Consider the following 21,482-nt stretch of genomic DNA (forward strand, 5'->3'; position numbering starts at 1 on the left):
CTTATATTCATTTTAACATTCTTTTCTTTTCAGACAGGACATGAAGATATGTGGAAATAAGATTCGTGAATCCCTTCCTCCAGGAATGTCTTTCACAAATGGAGCTTCACTACTGGTTTTCACTGGACATTGACCTTGTGGCAGAGCCACAACTGCCTTTCCTGCTATTTTCAATGATTCACAGAACATTTGAATAGTGATGCTTGCCTTGGCTTTACCGATTTTCATCCCAATACCTTGTTTACTTTGTTGGGGCAGAAAAGCTTGCACTAATTTCTCTCCATGGTGGCTAATCTTATCAAGAGCTTGATTTTACCTTATATACATAAGCTTTGCAAAGGAATGTTTACAAAGAAACTGGGGAATACAACAAAAAAAAAAGAGAATCATCAGCAAAAAAAGAATCAAGATTTTCATACTGCTGGCCACACCAAACCCCCCAAATTTTCTAATACCTTAAAAAGCACTGTAAAGAAGATTGCAAAGTGTTCGTCCACTCGCAACTTATCTACTGAAGAAGACGAGACTAATAAAGACTTTTCCCTCTCACCAACATTCAGTTACCGAGTAGCTATTGCCAATGGCCTGCAAAGGAATATTAATGTAACCGAAGTTGATAATGAGGATCTGTTTCAAGAGCTATCTTCAGTTGAGAGCTCTTACTCAGAATCATTAAATGAACTAAGGAGTAGTACAGAAAACCAGGTACAATCTGCACACACCATGCCAGTTAGACGCAACAGGAAGAGCTCCAGCAGCCTTGCACCCTCTGAGGGCAGTTCTGATGGGGAGCGCACTCTGCATAGCTTAAAACTGGGAGCTTTACGAAAGCTGAGGAAGTGGAAAAAGAGTCAAGAATGTGTCTCCTCCGATTCAGAGTTGAGCACCATGAAGAAGACCTGGGGAATAAGAAGCAAATCTTTAGACAGAACTGCCCGGAACCCAAAGACAAATGTTCTAGAACCAGGATTCAGTTCCTCTGGCTGCATTAGCCAAACACATGATGTCATGGAAATGATCTTTAAGGAGCTTCAGGGAATAAGTCAGATTGAAACAGAACTCTCTGAACTACGAGGGCACGTCAATGCTCTCAAGCACTCCATTGATGAGATCTCTAGCAGTGTGGAGGTTGTGCAAAGTGAAATCGAACAGCTACGTACAGGGTTTGTCCAGTCTCGGAGGGAAACCAGAGACATCCATGATTATATTAAACACTTAGGTCATATGGGTAGCAAAGCAAGCCTGAGATTTTTAAATGTTCCTGAAGAAAGATTTGAATATATTGAGAGTGTGGTGTACCAAATTCTAATAGATAAAATGGGTTTCTCAGATGCACCAAATGCTATTAAAATTGAATTTGCTCAGAGGATAGGACACCAAAGGGACTGCCCAAATGCAAAACCTCGACCCATACTTGTATACTTTGAAACCCCTCAGCAAAGGGATTCTGTCTTAAAAAAATCATATAAACTCAAGGGAACAGGTATTGGAATCTCAACAGATATTCTGACTTATGATATCAGAGAAAGAAAAGAGAAAGGAATTCCATCTTCCCAGACATATGAGAGCATGGATATGAAGTTATCTACTCCAGAGCCCAAAACCAAAAAGAACAATTGGCAGTTACCTGATGACAGCGATGGAGAGCTGGAATCTGACTTCAATAGAAACAGTTATGCTGTGCTTTCTAAGCCAGAGTTTCCAACAAAAGGAAGTACTTCCAAGTCAAGTTCCAAATCACACAGTGCCAGATCTAAGAATAAAACTGCTAACAGCAGCAAAATTTCAAATAAATCAGATTATGATAAAATTTCTTCACGATTGCCAGAATCAAATAACTTGGAAAAACCAACCACAACCCAATATGCAGATGCAATGCCTCTCTGGCATTCACAGAGTGATTTTTTCACTGCTAAACTTAGTCGTTCTGAATCAGATTTTTCCAAATTGTGTCAGTCTTACTCTGAAGATTTTTCAGAAAATCAGTATTTCACTAGAACTAATGGGAGCTCCCTCCTGTCATCTTCTGACCGGGAGCTTTGGCAGAGGAAACAGGAGGGTATACCCACCTTGTATGACAGTCCTCAGGACCAGCGTTTCGTTGAGAGTACTCAGGGTGTCCAAGTGCACAGTGAAATTGAGAACACAGAAACTGTGGATAGTGGAATGAGTAATAGCATGGTGTGTCCATCTGGAGACCCAAGTCATTACAGTGATTCTCAGCTCTCTTTACATGAGGATCTTTCCCCATGGAAGGAATGGAATCAAGGAGAGCAAGGAACTGATTTAGGTTTAGACTCATCCACCCAGGAAGTGTTTGATTATGACACAAACAGTTTATCTGACCAGCAGCTGGATGTCTTCAATAAAGACCTAGAAGACTTGGGAAAATGCCACAGTGACCTACAAGATGACTCTGAAAGCTATGATTTAACCCAAGATGACAACTCTTCTCCATGCCCTGGCTTAGATAATGAACCACAAGGCCAGTGGGTTGGCCAATATGATTCTTATCAGGAAACTAATTCTAATGAGCTGTACCAAAACCAAAGCCAGTTGCCCATGATGTATCGAAGCCAAAGTGAACTGCAAAGTGATGATTCAGAGGATGCCCCATCCAAATCTTGGCATAGTCGATTAAGCATTGACCTTTCTGATAAGACTTTCAGCTTCCCAAAGTTTGGATCTACACTACAGAGAGCTAAATCAGCCTTGGAAGTAGTATGGAACAAAAGCACACAGAGTCTTAGTGGGTATGAGGACAGTGGCTCTTCTTTAATGGGAAGATTTCGTACATTATCTCAATCAACTGCCAATGAATCTAGTACCACCCTTGACTCTGATGTCTATACAGAGCCTTATTACTACAAAGCAGAGGATGAGGAGGACTACAGTGAACCAGTGGCTGATAATGAAACAGATTATGTTGAAGTCATGGAACAAGTCCTTGCTAAGCTAGAAAACAGGACTAGTATTACTGAAACAGATGAACAAATGCAGGAATATGATCACCCTTCGTATGAAACACCTTATGAAACCCCACAAGATGAGGGTTATGATGGCCAGGCAGATGATGTAGTTAGTGAAGGAGAATTGGAACCCTTACATGAACCAGCATCTGAAATGGAAATAAGAGAAGATGAAAACCAAAACATACCTGAGCCTCCAGTGGAAATCACAAAGCCAAAAAGAATCCGTCCCTCTTTCAAAGAGGCAGCTTTAAGGGCCTATAAGAAACAAATGGCAGAGTTGGAAGAGAAGATCCTGGCTGGAGGTACTCACGTTTAAATGCTACATTATGAATTAATCATGTTTTGACTTTAACTATTGCTGCTTAGAGCATGATCTGTTTACCTGGATAAAGAGTGTACTTGTGATGAATTTGCATGTCTTTTTAGAGGATTTTATTTTGTGCAGCTAGCTCTCCCAGCAAGTTTGGCTTGATAATCTAAAATAAAAATATATTTCAAATAGGTTATTTTAAATGGGCTCCAAATTTAACCCTACTCATTGGAATAGGATTCTTCTGCTAGACACAAACCTCATTTCATATGAACCAACTGTGGCATCAGTTGTCAAGAAAATGAGGAGTGAAATCAAAGGACAACCCTTTAAGACAACAGCTGGCTGTCTGCTCCTTGGTTTCATTAGGTTCATAGGGATGCAGAGAAAGGTTCAGTTAATCTTAAAAAAAAATGAGAAGTTGGAATTTTAACTACTCCTCCCATCCAACTTACAATGATGATGGTAGGTAAGAGTTGGGTTTGCACAGCCAATCCTAGCCAGCCCAACCAGAAACTTCCTTACCACCTACTGATGTAGCTGAGGGAGAACAATAAAGCCAAACCCTTAGACAATGCCTGATGAGTGGCCACAAGTCATACTTTAAAGACAAATTAGTAAGGGAATAGAACAGTGAAGCTTCCTCTTTGAGAGAGGAGTAAAAGTCTCTTCCCCATTATGGAAATGAGAAAAGGACTTTATCTAGCACTTTTTCTTAATTTCCTGAGGGAACAATTTTGGATTATATACTTGGTAGCTGTATATAAAAATATGAGTTTAGTGATTTTTTTTTGTCAAACTTCATCAGTATTCACAACCTTTGTTTGCATGCTTATCACTTTATCTCAAATATTTATTGCATATAATATTTTATGAAGGCATGTATTTTTGTGATCAGGTTTACTTGCTTTTAAGCAATAATGCCATAATATTTTACTTACTTTGTAGCTGATTGCAGCTTCTTTGCCTTAACCAAAGCTGTGATCAGACACTCCTCTAAACTGGCTATTTTCTGGTTAACATGGATGAATTACTGAATAATCAAACACCATTGTTGTTAAACTGTTTCAAGCCCTAAGAAAATTGAAATAACAATTAGGCTTCTCTGTTCTAAAAATCTATCTGTGTGACACAAGACAGCTTAGGTAATTTAAAGAACAATGTAAGTCAAGGGAATCTTGGGTGCATTGGCTGTGACGGTTAGTTAGTTTGTTTTTTTTTTTTTCAGAGAGGCAGTATTTAACTATATTTAAAGCTGATTTGAAAATGCAAATTAAATTTTATGTAAAAACAACTTATATCAAAAGAATATCTATCTCACATTAGAGTGATTTTTGGTGGTTAGCTGTCCTTATTGCTGAAACTAAGTTGATAATTTCTGAGGATAGAAGCCAGAAGTTAGTTTGACATTGTTGCTTATTCATTATTGATTGAGAGGAGTCTACTCAAGGATAAATTAAGGCTAAACTTTCTGTGATTTTGTGTGTGTGTGTGTGTTATGATGTAATAGATGAATGTTTTAATATCCACTGGCTAAGGTATCTGTTCAAAATGTTAATCAATATCATAAATAGGACCAGACATTAATTTTTAAAAAATAAATAAATTTTCAAATTTTAAGAAGAAAACCATGATTAAACAATGGATCACTGTCCAAATTTTAAAAATGAGAAGATCCTGCCATTTATTACAGCAAGGGTGAAACTGGAGAACATTATGTTAAGTAAAATAAGCCAGAAACAGAAATAAATATTGCATGCTCTCACGTATATGTGGAATCTTTTTAAAAAGTTTAAATATATAGAGGTAGAGAATAATACAATGAGTGGGATAGATGGAGGAAGAAATGGTTGATACATGTGAGAGAATACAAAATAGCAGATAGGTAGGATGAACCAGGTTTAGGAATCTGATATATAACATGAGGACTATAATTGATAATAGTTACTATAGCCATGTTATATGAGTCAGTTGTCACTGTTTTATACACACACACACACACAGGACAAAGATATGAGATGATAGATATGTTAATTTGCTTCAAAATAATAACCGCAATTCTCATCATGTTGTAAGCTTTAAATATACACAGTAAAATGTATTAAAAATTGAAAAATAAAATTTCCAAATTAGCGAGTCTCTACAAAGTAGATCATTACTGGTAATGACCTTCTACTAGCTAACAAACCTAGTCATATAGTGGCAGCTCTTGAAAACATAAATGTACTTGTTAACTATGTGTCACCAATGTAAGGGTTCTAAGACAGAGAAAATAATCTTCTGCCATTGATCTGACTCAATAGGCCTGGCAAGAGAGAACTTAGACCCCTCCACCATCTTGGAACTTGGATTGTTGTCATCCTATGTGCCAACTTTGAATGGAATCTGTTGGATATCTTCTGTCCTAGAGGATCAGCACACACATCTTTAAGATGCTCTCTGGTTAGTGAAAGGCACCAGATTGACTACCCAGGAGGCTGCAGTAGCCTAGATTTTAAAGGCCATTGCTGCTTCCCTTGGCAACAGTCAGGCAGTTTTCCCATCCTGTGCTACCAATATGCTTCAGAAGGAAGGGCGGCCAAAGAAGGACATTTTCCAGGCCCTTTCCCTGCCCAGAGCATTCCAATGAGATGCCAATTGTCATGATGTTTTCTGTGCCCATGGCCATCTGCTTGTAGAGTGTTGAGCAGATGCCAACAGATATTTCTCTCCATGGCTACCCAGTGGTCATTAGGTAGCAGTGCTGTCTTTTCTTCATTTCTAACCTGGCCAGATTGGACCATAAAGATCTTGCTCTAAGGTTCTCTGTGAGATGCTATTCCCTTCACATAGATTTATGAACTTATGGCTAGGTATTTGAATTATTAATTTCAACTCTTGTTTGAGGGTCTGGAAGACAAGAAAACTCTAATTTTTTGTAGATGTGGATAGTTAGTGATAGTGTTCTTGAGGACCTTCACTTTGAGCATCATTCTAATAAGGTAAGGGATTTTAAAGTGTTTATGGCCGGATACTTATCCATGAAGTAAAATTCTTCCCTTGCTGCTGAGCCTTGCTGAATGGCACCAGCTGACCTAAAATAAATACCACAATAGGGACTTTCTTATCCTTACTTCCAGCCTTTTACCACCTACCATATGGAATTTACTCTTGTCTCTGAATTCCTATGTCCCTGCTTCCTATGGCCCTGGATTCCACCTTATATTTATGTACATTTCTCATTTTATCTTCTAAACTTTTAACCAGAGGCAGGGGAGTCTTTTCTTTTTCATCTTTTTATTTGTACTATATGCTGAGATTACAGTGAGTTAATATATGTTGAATGAATACCTGAATGGAGGTTGGAAGGATACTAAATGAAAAGCACCAACTTCCAAGTCAAATCCAAATTCAAACTGTGGCCTTTCATTGCTAAGGCTATGAAGGTGTTCGGAGAGCTCAGAAGAATGCTGAAAAAAACTTGTTAATCAGCAGCATTACAATGTACTAGCACTCTTCAGGCAGTTTGCCTGTTTTCATTCTTTCACTTCTTCTACCACCACCGTGAATTCGATTCTGTTCTTATCCCACTTTACAGGTCAGAAAACTGAGATGCTAAAAACTTACATAACCCACTCAACATCATACAACTAATAAGTGGTACATCCAGAATCAAATGGATGGGTATTTTGGACATTTAGAGCAGCTATATGCTTCCTCACTTCCAAGGTTCCATTTTACTCATGGTTTAGTTGGAAAAACATAATTAAAGCTAGAGAAAAGTGTCTGCCACTATGTTTATTTCAATTTAGGATTTTCATGAGTAGCCAGTACTAATATGAAAGGCACTAAATTCTCTGGCACACTGAGGTATTGATATAAAATAGCTCATTCTGTTTGTCTACTTCAAATATTTGGTTCATTTTATAAACAAAAGTTTGAAGTACTCAATAAATATTATAGAACATCTTTCTTTTGTTGCAGGGGAAGGGTACTGGTCACAAACACTCAGGGGTGCTCTACCACTGAGCCACATCCCCAGCCCTATTTTGTATTTTATTTAAAGAAGAGTCTCACATAGTTGCTTAGCACCTTGGTTTTGCTGAGGCTGGCTCTGAACATGTGATCCTCCTGCTTCAGCTTCCCAAGTCCCTGGAATTACAGGCATGTGTCCTGAACCTGGCATAGAACATCCTTTTTAATGGATGATATAGTTCAAGTCTGAGAATTCTTTACCTGGATTTAAAGCCTTAAGTCAGTTAGAAGTAATTTTCCTAGCAGAAAAACAAAAATTTTGTTCTTAACGAGGCTGTGACATTATAATTATCACAATTACTAATATATTTCATGGTGCATATTTTGTTTTCTAAGTGGCTATAGGACTTTGTGATAATATTCTGGTTCCACATAAGAATAAGACATTAAATACAGAATAATTTCCCAAGATTGATTCTTTATTATGTTGAACCTAGTGTATCTCAGTCTGACTGGTTGTTAAAATCATCTGGGGAGCTTTTATGGTAGTTGTTCCTGTGGTGGTGTTTTAAATTTACCAAATCACTGACCATTATGATTTGGTGATCCTATAGTAGAGTCAGAGATATGTATTCAAAATTGTGTGAATTGCTAGGTTCAGTGGTGCATGCCTGTAATCCCAGCAGCTTGGGAGACTGAGGCAGGAGAATCTAGAGTTCAAAGCCAGTTTCAGCAAAAGCAAGGTACAAAGCAATTCAGTGAGACCCTATCTCTACATAAAATACAAAATAGGGCTGAAGATGTGGTGCCACTCAGTTCATGCCCCAATACCCCACCCAAAAAAGAAAAAAAATGTATGTATTATTTATGGAATATATATGCCATTATAATAAAACCACCACTATAACACAATGCACAATTAAAAACATAATAAAGAACATTTAAGTAAAAAGTACAGTATATAGGAGAGACATTTATACTTCCATGTTCATTGCAGCATTATTCATGATAGTCAAGAAACAGAAACAACCTAAGAATCTATGAGCTAATGTATGGATAAAGAAAATGTGGTACTATGTAGCAACAAATTGATTTACCTGACAGCAGATTTGTCAGCAGAGCTACAATTACAAACTGTTCTTCCAAATCATAAGCCAGTACTCAAGCCATCAGACCATTCTACCACTTTACATGATACCACAGGCAACATGATTGATTATTCAGGTATCATTTCTATGCAACCTGAAATAAGAGAAATTGTTTACTATATGTCATAGTGGCAACAAGAAATGACAGACTGAATGTTAGTCTTATTTTCCAAAGATGTAGGTTAACTAGTGTTCCATTTTCTTAGTGCCTTTTCTGATGCTTATGCAGTATTGAGGATAGCCTATGGTTTTAGGTTTTATATATTTGTTTCTCAGTTTTAGGAGGAACAAAAGTGGATAGTACCCACACATGCAAACACAAAATGGAAATTTACTTAGTGCTTAATATAGTGGTATTTTACAATCTTAAAGAACTGAATAGGAAATTCTGAAATTGACCAAAATGCACTTAACATTAATTGACTACTTTAAAAAGTTCACTATTATATATGTTGAATCCTCATAAAATATCTACATTGACAAATGGCACTACTATCACTCTGTTTGCTCATGAATCATCCTCCTTGGCTCTTTCCTTGCCAAGCAGTGTGGACATTTGCCGTATTTATTTTTGGCTGCCTTGAGTCTGCATTCCTTTTTGCCTTCCCCTTAGTAGTTAATCGGAGGGAATTAGTGTGTTCTTTTACAAAACCAAGGGAGCTAGATATCTTTTCCTATCCCTTGGTAGCCTTGAGCACATGGCAAATTCAGCTTACTGAAAGCACCAGCCTAGAACTCTGAATTTGGAGGGTGTAATGGGAAATAGGGCAAATTAGGAATTATTCTTTAGTGTGTACATGGAGCCATGTGTCCAGGCCAGGGTTGCAGTCACACGTTGCTTAGGTGTCAATAGTGGGAAACCAACTATAGTTTGCTTTGGCTAGTTTCTGTGTCCTTTGATGCCAATATCTCAAATGGAGTTCTTCAACCTTACAGTTTATCCTCTCTATGATCTACTCAAAGACCATTTATTAGCAAAAATGAATTTTGCTGTGTGAGGGAGGCACACATCACTTCAGATGTGCTGGCATTTTACCTCTAATTATCTTTCAAAAACAGCAAATTCTCTTTTTTTGTGTGTGTTTGTATGCCTAGAGAGATGCTTATTTTAATGAGCTGACTCAGATCATTATGGAATCTATCAAGTCCAAAATCTGCACAGTGACCCACATGCTGAAGAGCCAGGCAAGAGTCTATGCTACAGTTCAAGTCCGAAGTGTATCCTCTACATAGTTCACCCTTGCTAAAGAAAGTTAAAAACAGGAAATTCTTAACCTGCATTGATTCTCCACCAGTTCTAGCAACCACCATCTCTAAATAGTTCTAACTAAATTCTTCTAATTAGTCTTCCTGTCTCTATGCCTCCCCTCTCCCAATCTTTGATTTTGCTGTATCCATAGGTAAATAAAAATCTACAAAACCATAAAAATGTCTTAGTATTACTTTAAGGAAGGGTTTCAAGCAAGCAGTGAGACCATGGTACTGAAAAGGTCTCTTTCCTTCTTGCATCCATCACTGGATGCAAGTCCCTGCAAGGCAGGTGCAGTACCTTGGACCACAGGCATCTTTCCCAATGTGTACCTAGAGTTAACAAGGATCAAGGCACTGAGTGGTTAAGAGCATGCCCTCTAGAGTCGTGATCATTGGCAAGTTAATTAACTTCTCTGTGGCTCAGTTACCTCATTTAAAAAATGCAGACAATAATATACCTCCATGTGATTAAAATAAAATAAATATATAAAAATAAAATAAATATATAAAAATATGATAAGATTTCAGCCAAACCAGTAAATCAGTGGGGAGCCAACCTATCTAAAAGGCACAGTGACTTTTTCTGTTGAAATTAAACTATTTCTGAGAAATATGATCCAGAAGCCAAATGCTGTAATTATCTTCCTATTTTTTAGCTGAACTAAAATAGCCATCCAGAATGCATTCTGGGAAGTGATCAATTATGTTATTATTTCTATGGTTTCAATCCTTGAAAGACTGGGCACAGGCAGCTTGGCGGAACTGGACATAGCATTAATCATCACTTTATTGATGTTTTCATAAAACTATGCAATTGCCTGAACACTCTTGCTTGTTAAATGCTTTCCAAGGGCAGTATCAATGCAGAGATCCAAATAAGTCCATCAAGATTTATCAAGTGCCCAGTAGTGTGATGAACTCTGGATTAGGGTATGGGAATGGAGAAAACTCATGATAAAAATAATTTGGATTCTTTCCTTCATACCATTACAGTCTGGTTCAAGTTAGTTCAAAATTACTTCTTTAGCTGACTGTTGAGAGACATGTGGATAATTATATATTATAATTCATATATTTATTAAAATATTTATTAGCATTTACCTGAATCTATAGTGTGAAAGACATATGGTTATAGTTAGAAGAGAAGACAGAAAAATAATTAAATAACTGGATGACTAATGGTATTACAATTTAATTGTTATTTATTTGCTATTGATTATTAATAATAATCTTAGAAATAAATTAAGTCATAAAATAACTAACATTTAGTCAGCCTAAACTGAGTGAGTACAGAAGTGAGTACTTTGCCTGAAATTTTCCACTGACATCTCCCTAAGACTTCAGGAGGTACAGCAGATGTCTCCAGAACCCCATGTGGTCCTATTCAACCTTCCTCTGATTTGAGCAGCAGCTGTGATAGACCATAGCATCAATCATGTTCAACTCCATCTTTCTCTAAAATGGGCACCTTCCTTCGTTCAGATTTCGGCTTCAGAATCTTCCCTGATGTTGAGGGATTCCCTGTAGCAAACCTCAACCAGTAGAAGACAGCAGATGCTGCACAAAACCTGTACTTTTTCATCCTTCCAAGGTCCTACCTTCAGTGCTCCCCACTGAACACACCTCTGGAGAGGGTAGCCTAGTCAACCCCTTATTGTCTGCAGTAGTCACCTCATTAATGCACCCTTATGTTGGCCTTTTTTCTTTCTCTGCCTCATTCTAGATCCTCATTCCTTATTCCAGGGACTACTTCCCCCCAAACCTAACTATCATTATGCCCTTATCCCAGGTCTTACTTTTAGCAGGACCCAGGTTAAGACCTGAAGTCATGACTATTAATATGTTCATTTTGATGATGAGAATACAGAGCCACAGGCCATTAAACTGAATGTCACTTACCTTGTTGATGCACCAAAACGAGGTTCAGATATCAGCCCTTTCTGTTAATTGTTATACAACCTCTTATAAACATATGAAGCAAATTGTGAAAAGGCCTAATTAATTGCAATCCAGATACCCAGATTCGAGAGCATTTAGAGATAATTTCAGTTAGTAAGACCAATTGTGTTAGAAATTATTTTTTTGTTTCAGTAGTAAGTGAACAAAACCACATTTGTATATGTGAAAAGGCATTAGGGTAAAATTGAGTGGAAAAAATTTTGATGTCCATCATCTTTTTTCCTCTTTTTCTTATTTTGATGGTACTGCTATTAAAAAAAATACCAAGTACGTGTAATCCATAAGGAACAATTTTTTTTTTCACAGTTCTACAGGCAGGGAATCCTAAGATCAAGTCAACAGCAAGTGCAATTGTCCATTGAGGGCTGCTCTCTGCCTCCAAGATAATGTCTTGAACACTTTGTTCTCCAAAGTATAGGAACATTGGGTCTTCACATGGCATAAAGGGGAAAAAAACATAAAAAGGAATAGACTCCCTCCATCAACCTTTAATAAAGGCATCTAATCTGATTCACGAGGGCTCTGCCCTGATGACTCAATCACCTCCGAAGATTTTTACCCCACATACTGTTTCATTGGGATTAAGTTTCAACATGAAATTTAGAGGGGATTAAAAGCATTCAAACCATGGTGTTTCCATTTTCCCTTCCCTCTCAGTCCCATCTTCTCCACAGCAATGCTGTGGGTCTTCCAGCATCTGGTGAGCCAGTTACTCTCTACTGTATCCCCCCATCTTATATTATTACTTTGTGAAATGACTCTAATGTTTATTGTAATTGATTTTCAGCTAATAAGCTGTATCACCTGGGGATGTTTGCAATTTTTTTTTGCCTTTTCTCTTCCCTTACATAATGAAAGACAAAGACTTTCCTGCTGATAAAGGCAATTCAGCCATTGAAAAGCCTGTAGGATACAGTTTATGGATTTAAGAGTTTGTACAGATATCCTGAAATCACATCATTTTAGCAACTGAACACATATAAGATTTGGATTGGAAGAAATAATCTTTAAACAATTTGAAGCCTCAACATTTTGAGGTAGAGTTAGTACTGATCAAAGGACATGGAAAAAAATAGAACATTAGTTCTGTACCAAATGTTTGGGAAGGGGCAAATATTGAGTGGGGAAGGAGGCTGAGAAAAGGGAGGTACCATGGTTCGAATGTTTTCATGCCCTCTAAAGTTCATGTGAAACTCAATCACCAATGCAGCAGTATTAGGAAGTATAGTCTTTGGGAGGTGTTTGAAATCATAAGGGCTCCTCATGAAGGAGATGGCGTGCTCTTATTAAAGTTTGTGTGTTTCCCTGTGTTCACTGCATGCATGCATAATGACCTAATTGTACTTACTGATAGCTGGGCAAATGATTTTCACTGATGCCTTTTATAGATACAACATTAATAAAGATCAGATACTGTAAAATTTTTATATGGTTGCATAAAATGCACCATAATCATGGCCAAGTATTATCTATTTTACAAACTTACATTATTGTTAAAACCAATTATTACACAAAACCAATTTTTTGAATATCACTGGTGAATTTAAAATAAAAATTGTAGTTGTAGATAGGCAGAATGCCTTTGTTTGTTTATTTTTATGTGGTGCTAAGGTTTAAACCAATGCCTCACACATGACAGCCTCATCCCATCACTAATGAAATTTGATGTCAATTTTGTTTGTTACCACACTGACTCTTTATATAGGCACTCGATTCTTATGATCTGCTGCTTAAGCAACTTGTTTTTCTTTCCATCATGCAATCATTGGGAGTATTAATTAGAAAGATTTCCCTTTCTTATGGCAAAGATATGACTCCATGTGTGTAAAGACTTAGATGAGTATAGAAGGAGAAAATACATCTACATTCTAGTTCAAGTCAGATAGTTGCTATGTCCTGAGTTTAAGTCATGATAGTGATTGAATTTTATTGGTAGTTTTGCCAGCTTTGGTATTTTGAATTTTATTTCTTAATTTTTTCCATATTTTTATTGGAGGATTACAGTTGTACATAATGGTGGGATTCATTGTTAGATATTCATACATGCACACAATACTAACTAAATAATTTGACCAATATCATTTCCTAATATTTCCACTTTTCCTTTCCTCCTCCCTCTATTGTTCATTTTCTGCATGAATGATTTAGAAAGAAAAGCAGTTTGTGTGGAAGGCAGTCATTTCCATGTCAAGAAAAATCAAGTTATTTGATGGGAAAACACTCCTTTGATTATAGGCCTGAGTGAACGTAAGGAATGCTTGGACATGCTGGGCACTAGCTTCTGGATGAAACTTTTTTCACCTTGAGATTCTTCATTGTATTGTGGAATTGAAACCCACACTTGACATGTAAATAACTATTGAGTGTTGTTTACTTGTCATACTCTGCTTAGCACAAGGTATTGGGTTTTGAAGACTCTTTTAAAGTGCAACATCAGACAAGGGAAGACATGTAGACTCATGGGTTTTTAGGTTGTGTGGCACCTTATAAATCATTTAGGCCAGTGCTGTCATTTACGACTTGAGGGAAGTGAAATTCTGGAGGGTAAATATGTTGGTCAAGATTATACAGGTGTTAGAGAACTTACTAGAAACTGGTTTTCCTCAAGCAGTCAACTGTAAAAGTAAATTTTTAATTGCAATGAAAGGAAGCTTCTATTAAAATAATTGCTTCCTTAATGATAGCATAAATACATTAATAATATGGCTAAATACCTCAGAGCTCATCTCCTAATTTATAGAAAGAAACACAAATGCAAAATAACCAGTGTCTTTCTATTTATCAATAATGGATGAAAGTCTGAAATGCAAACAATTTAAAAAAGGACAAGTTAAAAATTTTTGAAAAATGTTAAGAGAAATGTCATTTCTTTATTTCTTAGCTCCTAGTTTTCTCTGCTAGGTGATAAGAAAAGTGATTATTTAGTTTATGTTTCTAAATTTATCAATAGTATTGGAATTTGGGAACTGGAATGTTCTTGGAGATCATTGACTACTTGGGCTCAAGTCTGGATGCATGGCAACATCACCTAGATAAGATTTTATGTACTAAGGTTCTGTGTTTTCCCATCTGAGGATTCAAATTCAGTGGGCCTGGAAAAGGACTTAGGGATATGTATTGTTTGTAGGCTCCCCTAAGTTTCTGAAATTAGTCAAGTTGGAGAACACCCAGTATTATAATTCCCTTAGTAATTATAAATCAGCTCACACCTCTGTAATTCGTCTCTTTCATAGGAAAGTCATTTTAACTATTAATTCTGTTTCCTTCAAGCATTTAGGTAAATATAAGATGCGAAATGTAATTATTTGTTTTCCTTAGTAATTATAAATTCTTGAGCACTTTTAAAGTGCTAGTATCTCCTTGAACTTATAATAATTAATCTTTAAGAATACAGTGATGTGATATTCTACTTTGTATGTTTACTTAATTTACATTGTACATTACTATAAATTTTGTCATTTCTGCATACATACTAATGTCAAATTTGTTGATACAAAATTATGCACAATGTACTTGTGAGCTATTTTAAGACATTTTGTAAGATAATTTTGACTACATGGTCTTTTCTCCTTAGAAACTGCTTCGAAACCTTCTCCAAAGGCTAGATATAATTTAACCATTTGCTGTATGTATCAAACATTTTAAAGATAGGAGGGAGACCATAGAGCAAGAGGACAAGAGTAGAAAGAACCCAGTTTATCGAATTCTTATAATCTGAAATTTGTTATGGTGTAGAAATCTGAAACTTTTCTTCTCATGACTGCCTCAAAAGGCCCCCAGAAGAGTAGACATTGGTGCAACCACTTTCAAGGATGATTTAACAGTAATTACTAGTTTTTAAAGGAACATATCCTTTCTTTCATATGAATGATTCATCAGATATACATGCAAAAGGCTATTTATTCATCATGGCATTATCATGTGAAATACAAAACTTAAACATACATAAATAGTACTTGTTAAAAGTGCATAATGTGTCTGGACAAGGGATTACTCCACTTTCATCATAAAGATGAGGAATGTCCAGCTGCTTGAGCTATATTAGGTTGAGAAAAATCCAAGGTGCAGAACCTCAGGTTCTGTGACTCTGTGTGTATGTGTGTGTGTGCTGTGTACACATACATATAGATTTTACTTTATATCCTCTGTGTTTTTATTTTGAAAACTCACAGGAATGTATTATTTAAGTAATAAAACAAACCAAAATGTCTTAGTGATGGTGATGAGAATTTAGAAGTATTAAGTAAATACTAATTGCTAATTTACTGACTAACTCCATAAAAGCTCATTATCTCCTACAGAGATACTCCTCTGTATGGGAAGCTCTCTTCAAGTTCAACCGACCTTATTCCATTCATGTTAAATCTAAAGCCCAATGCTGGGCATCCACATCTTTGTTACTTGGGAAGTGACTGGAGCTCTGACTTTATGTACAAAAAAATGCCTTTGCCACAGCTCCATCACTCAGAGGGGAAGGTGGGAGCCAATTTCCACAGGTGATGAGAAGCTTTTCATCATCCAAGATGGCAGCAACACAAATGAGAATGAATGAGAGCATGATACTAGGAAGCAGAGACAAGTTTCCAAAAAGCCAAGCCACTCACAGAGAGGTTTCATACAGGAAAAAGGTATTAAATCAAAGACAGGAGGATTTATATTCTTAGATGAAGCCATTGGATGTCAGAACGAAGTAGGAAAAATGAAGATGGAGTCATAAATTCCTCTGTCTTAAGAAACAGGTCCTAAAATAATACTTCGGTGATACTTTGTAGTGTGGCCTCTGAGGCTTACGGTTATAAAGAATTATTATTGCATGCTAACTTGAGAGATTTCCCTAAAACATAATCCCTTTCCTTTCTAGGGACACTGGCTTATCTCTATCTAATTTTGTTCTTCTGTGTTTCTTCCTAAAGAGGATTAGCATTTAAGAATTCGAACAACTAACCAAAAGATTTCCCAGAATATGAATATTTCAAAACTGAAAGGGCCTCAGTGTTGGTCTCATTCAGCGATTCTCATCTGTGAATGCTACTATTGCTCCTGAATAGAGGCCAGAGATGCTTTCCAGAGAACATAGGACAGACACCCTAGAAAATAATTATCTGGCTCTGATGGAAAAGTCCTCTTCTATTTCAAATCCTTCAAATGATGGAGAGAGAAATGAGCCTCAGGGAAGTCTACATTTCCTAAAGACATTCATGATTGTCTCTCTTATTTGTTAACATTCAGAAGTTGTTATGTTTCAGTTCTTCAGGTGCTTCTTTGGGGAGCACATTTCAATGTGCTGGTTAATATGTTGCTCAGCCAGGAATCCACTCTAGACTTTGGTTTCAACAGACATAAAAAGAGGGGAGAGATGGAACCTAAATAAATTTCTTGCCTTAATGTGAAGCTGTCCAGGTAAATGTTCAAATAAATAATGACTCACTCTACTTAGGCTAATGAAATATTGTCTTTACTAAGTTGCCAGAAGTAGGCCACTCTGCCCACATAGAGGGCAGAACCTCCAAGACATTGAGTTTCATCTGAAAACTAAATGTAATTTATTTTATCTTGGTTGGGCTACCAAAGGACAAGACTGGGGAGATCTATCCTGGATACTCTTCTTTCTTGTTAAAACCACATTCCTAACTCTTGAAAACAAATACCTGTCTTGAATCTAGAGCCACATCTGCTGCCTATTTTAATTACCAGCCCCACTACTTAGTATTCACATAATTTTTCAGGTATCCTGTTTAACAAAAGTTGCACTTTTACATACTGCATTGATGTGATTAAAAGCAGGTGCTTTGTAATAGTCAAAAAAGATAGAGTTGGGCTGGGGATGTGGCTCAAGTGGTAGCGCGCTCGCCTGGCATGCGTGCGGCCCGGGTTCGATCCTCAGCACCACATACCAACAAAGATGTTGTGTCCGCCGAGAACTAAGAAATAAATATTAAAAATTCTCTCTCTCTCTCTCTCTCCCTCCTCTCTCACTCTCTCTTTAAAAAAAAAAAAAAAAAAAAAAAAAAGATAGAGTTGTTGCTCTTTGAACTCCACTGTGGGCCCTGGAAAAGTGGTGTAAACTTTCTATTCCCTGACTCTCTCAGATGTAAAATTGGAACAATAAAATATTTTTTTTAATTGTTGGTTGTTCAAAACATTACATAGTTCTTGATATATCATATTTCACATTTTGATTCAAGCGGGTTATGAACTCCCATTTTACCCCGTATACAGCTTGCAGAATCACATCAGTTACACTTCATTGCTTTACATATTGATATACTCATGTCTGTTGTATTCTGCTGCCTTTCCTATCCTCTACTATCCCCCCTCCCCTCCCCTCCCCTCCCCTCTTCTCTCTCTACCCCCACTACTGTAATTCATTCCTCCCCCTTGTATTGTTTTTCCCTTTCCCCTCACTTACTCTTGTATGTAATTTTGTATAACCCTGAGGGTCTCCTTCCATTTCCATGCAATTTCCCTTCTCTCTCCCTTTCCCTCCCACCTCTCATCCTTGTTTAATGTTGGTCTTCTTCTCGTGCTCTTCTTCCCTAGTCTGTTCTTAGTTACTCTCCTTATATCAAAGAAGACATTTGGCATTTGTTTTTTAGGGCTTGGCTAGCTTCGCTTAGCATAATCTGCTCTAATGCCATCCATTTCCCACCAAATTCTATGATTTTGTCATTTTTTAATGCAGAGTAATACTCCATTGTGTATAAATGCCACATTTTTTTTATCCATTCGTCTATTGAAGGGCATCTAGGTTGGTTCCACAGTCTTGCTATTGTGAATTGTGCTGCTATGAACATCGATGTAGCAGTGTCCCTGTAGCATGCTCTTTTTAGGTCTTTAGGGAATAGACTGAGAAGGGGAATAGCTGGGTCAAATGGTGGTTCCATTCCCAGCTTTCCAAGAAATCTCCATATTGCTTTCCAAATTGGCTGCACCAATTTGCAGTCCCACCAACAATGTACAAGTTTACCCTTTTCCCCACAACCTCGCCAGCACTTATTGTTGTTTGACTTCATAATGGCTGCCAATCTTACTGGAGTGAGATGGTATCTTAGGGTGGTTTTGATTTGCATTTCTCTGACTGCTAGAGATGGTGAGCATTTTTTCATGTACTTATTGATTGATTGTATGTCCTCCTCTGAGAAGTGTCTATTCAAGTCCTTGGCCCATTTGTTGATTGGGTTATTTGTTATCTTATTGTCTAATAGAATTTTAGAGTTCTTTATATATTCTGGATATTAGGGCTCTATCTGAAGTGTGAGGAGTAAAGATTTGTTCCCATGATGTAGGCTCCCTATTTACCTCTCTTATTGTTTCTTTTGCTGAGAAAAAACTTTTTAGTTTGAGTAAGTCCCATTTGTTGATTCTAGATGTTAACTCTTGTGCTATGGGTGTCCTATTGAGGAATTTGGAGCCCGACCCCACAGCATGTAGGTCGTAGCCAACTTTTCCTTCTATCAGATGCCGTGTCTCTGATTTGATATCAAGCTCCTTGATCCATTTTGAGTTAACTTTTGTGCTTGGCGAGAGAAAGGGATTCAGTTTCATTTTGTTGCATATGGATTTCCAGTTTTCCCAGCACCATTTGTTGAAGATGCTATCCTTCCTCCATTGCATGCTTTTAGCCCCTTAATCAAATATAAGAAAGTTGTAGTTTTGTGGGTTGGTTTCTGTGTCCTCTATTCTGTACCATTGGTCCACCCGCCTGTTTTGGTACCAGTACCATGCTGTTTTTGTTACTATTGCTCTGTAGTATAGTTTGAAATCTGGAATCACTATACCACCTGATTCACACTTCCTGCTTAGTATTGTTTTTGCTATTCTGGGTCTTTTATTCTTCCATATGAATTTCATGATTGCTTTCTCTATTTCTACAAGAAATGCCGTTGGGATTTTGATTGGCATTGCATTAAACCTATAGAGAACTTTTGGTAATATCGCCATTTTGATGATGTTAGTTCTGCCTATCCATGAACAGGGTATATTTTTCCATCTTCTAAGGTCATCTTCAATTTCTCTTTTTAGGGTTCTGTAGTTTTCATTGTATAAGTCTTTCACCTCTTTTGTTAGGTTGATTCCCAAGTATTTTATTCTTTTTGAGGATATTGTGAACGGAGTGGTTGTCCTCCTTTCCATTTCAGAGGATTTTTCGCTGATATACAGGAATGCCTTTGATTTATGCGTGTTGATTTTATAACCTGCCACTTTGCTGAATTCATTTATTAGCTCTAATAGTTTCTTTGTAGACCCTTTTGGGTCTGCTAGGTATAGAATCATGTCACCTGCAAATAGTGATAATTTAAGTTCTTCTTTTCCTATTTTTATGCCTTTAATTTCTTTCGTCTAATTGCTCTGGCCAGTGTTTCGAGAACTATGTTGAACAGAAGTGGTGAAAGAGGGCATCCCTGTCTTGTTCCAGATCTTAGAGGGAATGCCTTCAATTTTTCTCCATTCAGAATGATGCTAGCCTGAGGCTTAGCATAAATTGCTTTTACAATGTTGAGGTATGTTCCTGTTATCCCTAGTTTTTCGAGAGTTTTGAACATAAAGGGATGCTGTACTTTGTCGAATGCTTTTTCCGCATCTATCGAGATGATCATATGGTTCTTATTTTTAAGTCTATTGATGTGGTGAATAACATTTATTGATTTCCGTATATTGAACCAGCCTTGCATACCAGGGATGAATCCTACTTCATCATGGTGCATAATTTTTTTGATATGTTTTGGTATCCGATTCGCCAGAATTTTATTGAGGATTTTTGCATCTAGGTTCATTAGAGATATTGGTCTGTAGTTTTCTTTCTTTGAAGTGTCTTTGTCTGGTTTCGGAATCAGGGTGATGTTAGCCTCGTAGAATGAATTTGGTAGTTCTCCCTCTTTTTCTGTTTCCTGAAATAGCTTGAAAAGTATTGGTATTAGTTCCTCTTTAAAGGTTTTGTAAAACTCTGCTGTATACCCATCCGGTCCTGGGCTTTTCATAGATGGTAATCTTTTGATGGCTTCTTCTATTTCCTCAATTGATATTGGTCTGTTTAGGTTGTCTATATCCTCCTGACTCAATCTGGGCAGATTATATGACTTAAGAAATTTATTGATGCCTTCACTATCTTCTATTTTATTGGAGTATAAGGATTCAAAATAATTTCTGATTATCTTCTGTATTTCTGAAGTGTCTGTTGTGATATTGCCTCTTTCATCCCGTATGCTAGTAATTTGAGTTCTCTCTCTTCTTCTCTTCGTTAGCATGGCTAAGGGTCTGTCAATTTTATTTATTTTTTCCAAGAACCAACTTTTAGTTTTGTCAATTTTTTCAATTGTTTCTTTTGTTTCGATTTCACTAATTTCAGCTCTGATTTTAATTATTTCTTGCCTTCTACTTCTTTTGCTGTTGTTTTGCTCTTCTTTTTCTAGGATTTTGAGATGAAGTATGAGATCATTTATTTGTTGGTTTTTTCTTTTTTTAAGGAATGCACTCCAAGCAATGAATTTTCCTCTTAGAACTGCTTTCAATGTGTCCCATAGATTCCGATATGTTGTGTCTGTGTTTTCATTTAACTCTAGGAATTTTTTAATTTCCTCCTTGATGTCTTCTAAAACCCATTGATCATTCAGTAACCTATTGTTCATTCTCCAAGTGATGCATGATTTTTCCTTCCTTCTTTTATTGTTGATTTTCAGTTTCATTCCATTATGATCAGATAAGATGCATGGTATTATCTCTACTCCTTTATATTGTCTAAGAGTTGCCCTGTGATATAATATATGATCTATTTTTGAGAAGGATCCATGTGCTGCTGAGAAAAAAGTGTAGCTGCTTGATGTTGGGTGGTATATTCTATATATGTCAATTAAGTCTAGGTTGTTAATTGTATTATTGAGTTCTATAGTT

General features: G+C 36.9%; 1 protein-coding gene across 2 annotated transcripts in view; it reads left to right on the top strand.

Moving 5' to 3' along the window:
- The first annotated feature begins 282 nt into the window (after window positions 1-282).
- The window catches only part of Unc13c (unc-13 homolog C), a 544,151-nt gene continuing 522,951 nt past the window's right edge, over window positions 283-21,482 (top strand). For both annotated transcript variants that reach the window (XM_026391056.2, XM_077799599.1), the window contains exon 1: window positions 283-3,274. In XM_026391056.2, coding sequence (XP_026246841.1) covers window positions 283-3,274 — 2,992 coding nt within the window. The remainder of the gene's footprint in view (window positions 3,275-21,482) is intronic.

This window comes from Urocitellus parryii, chromosome 6 (assembly GCF_045843805.1).
Source record: "Urocitellus parryii isolate mUroPar1 chromosome 6, mUroPar1.hap1, whole genome shotgun sequence".
Classification (NCBI taxonomy): Eukaryota; Metazoa; Chordata; class Mammalia; order Rodentia; family Sciuridae; genus Urocitellus; species Urocitellus parryii.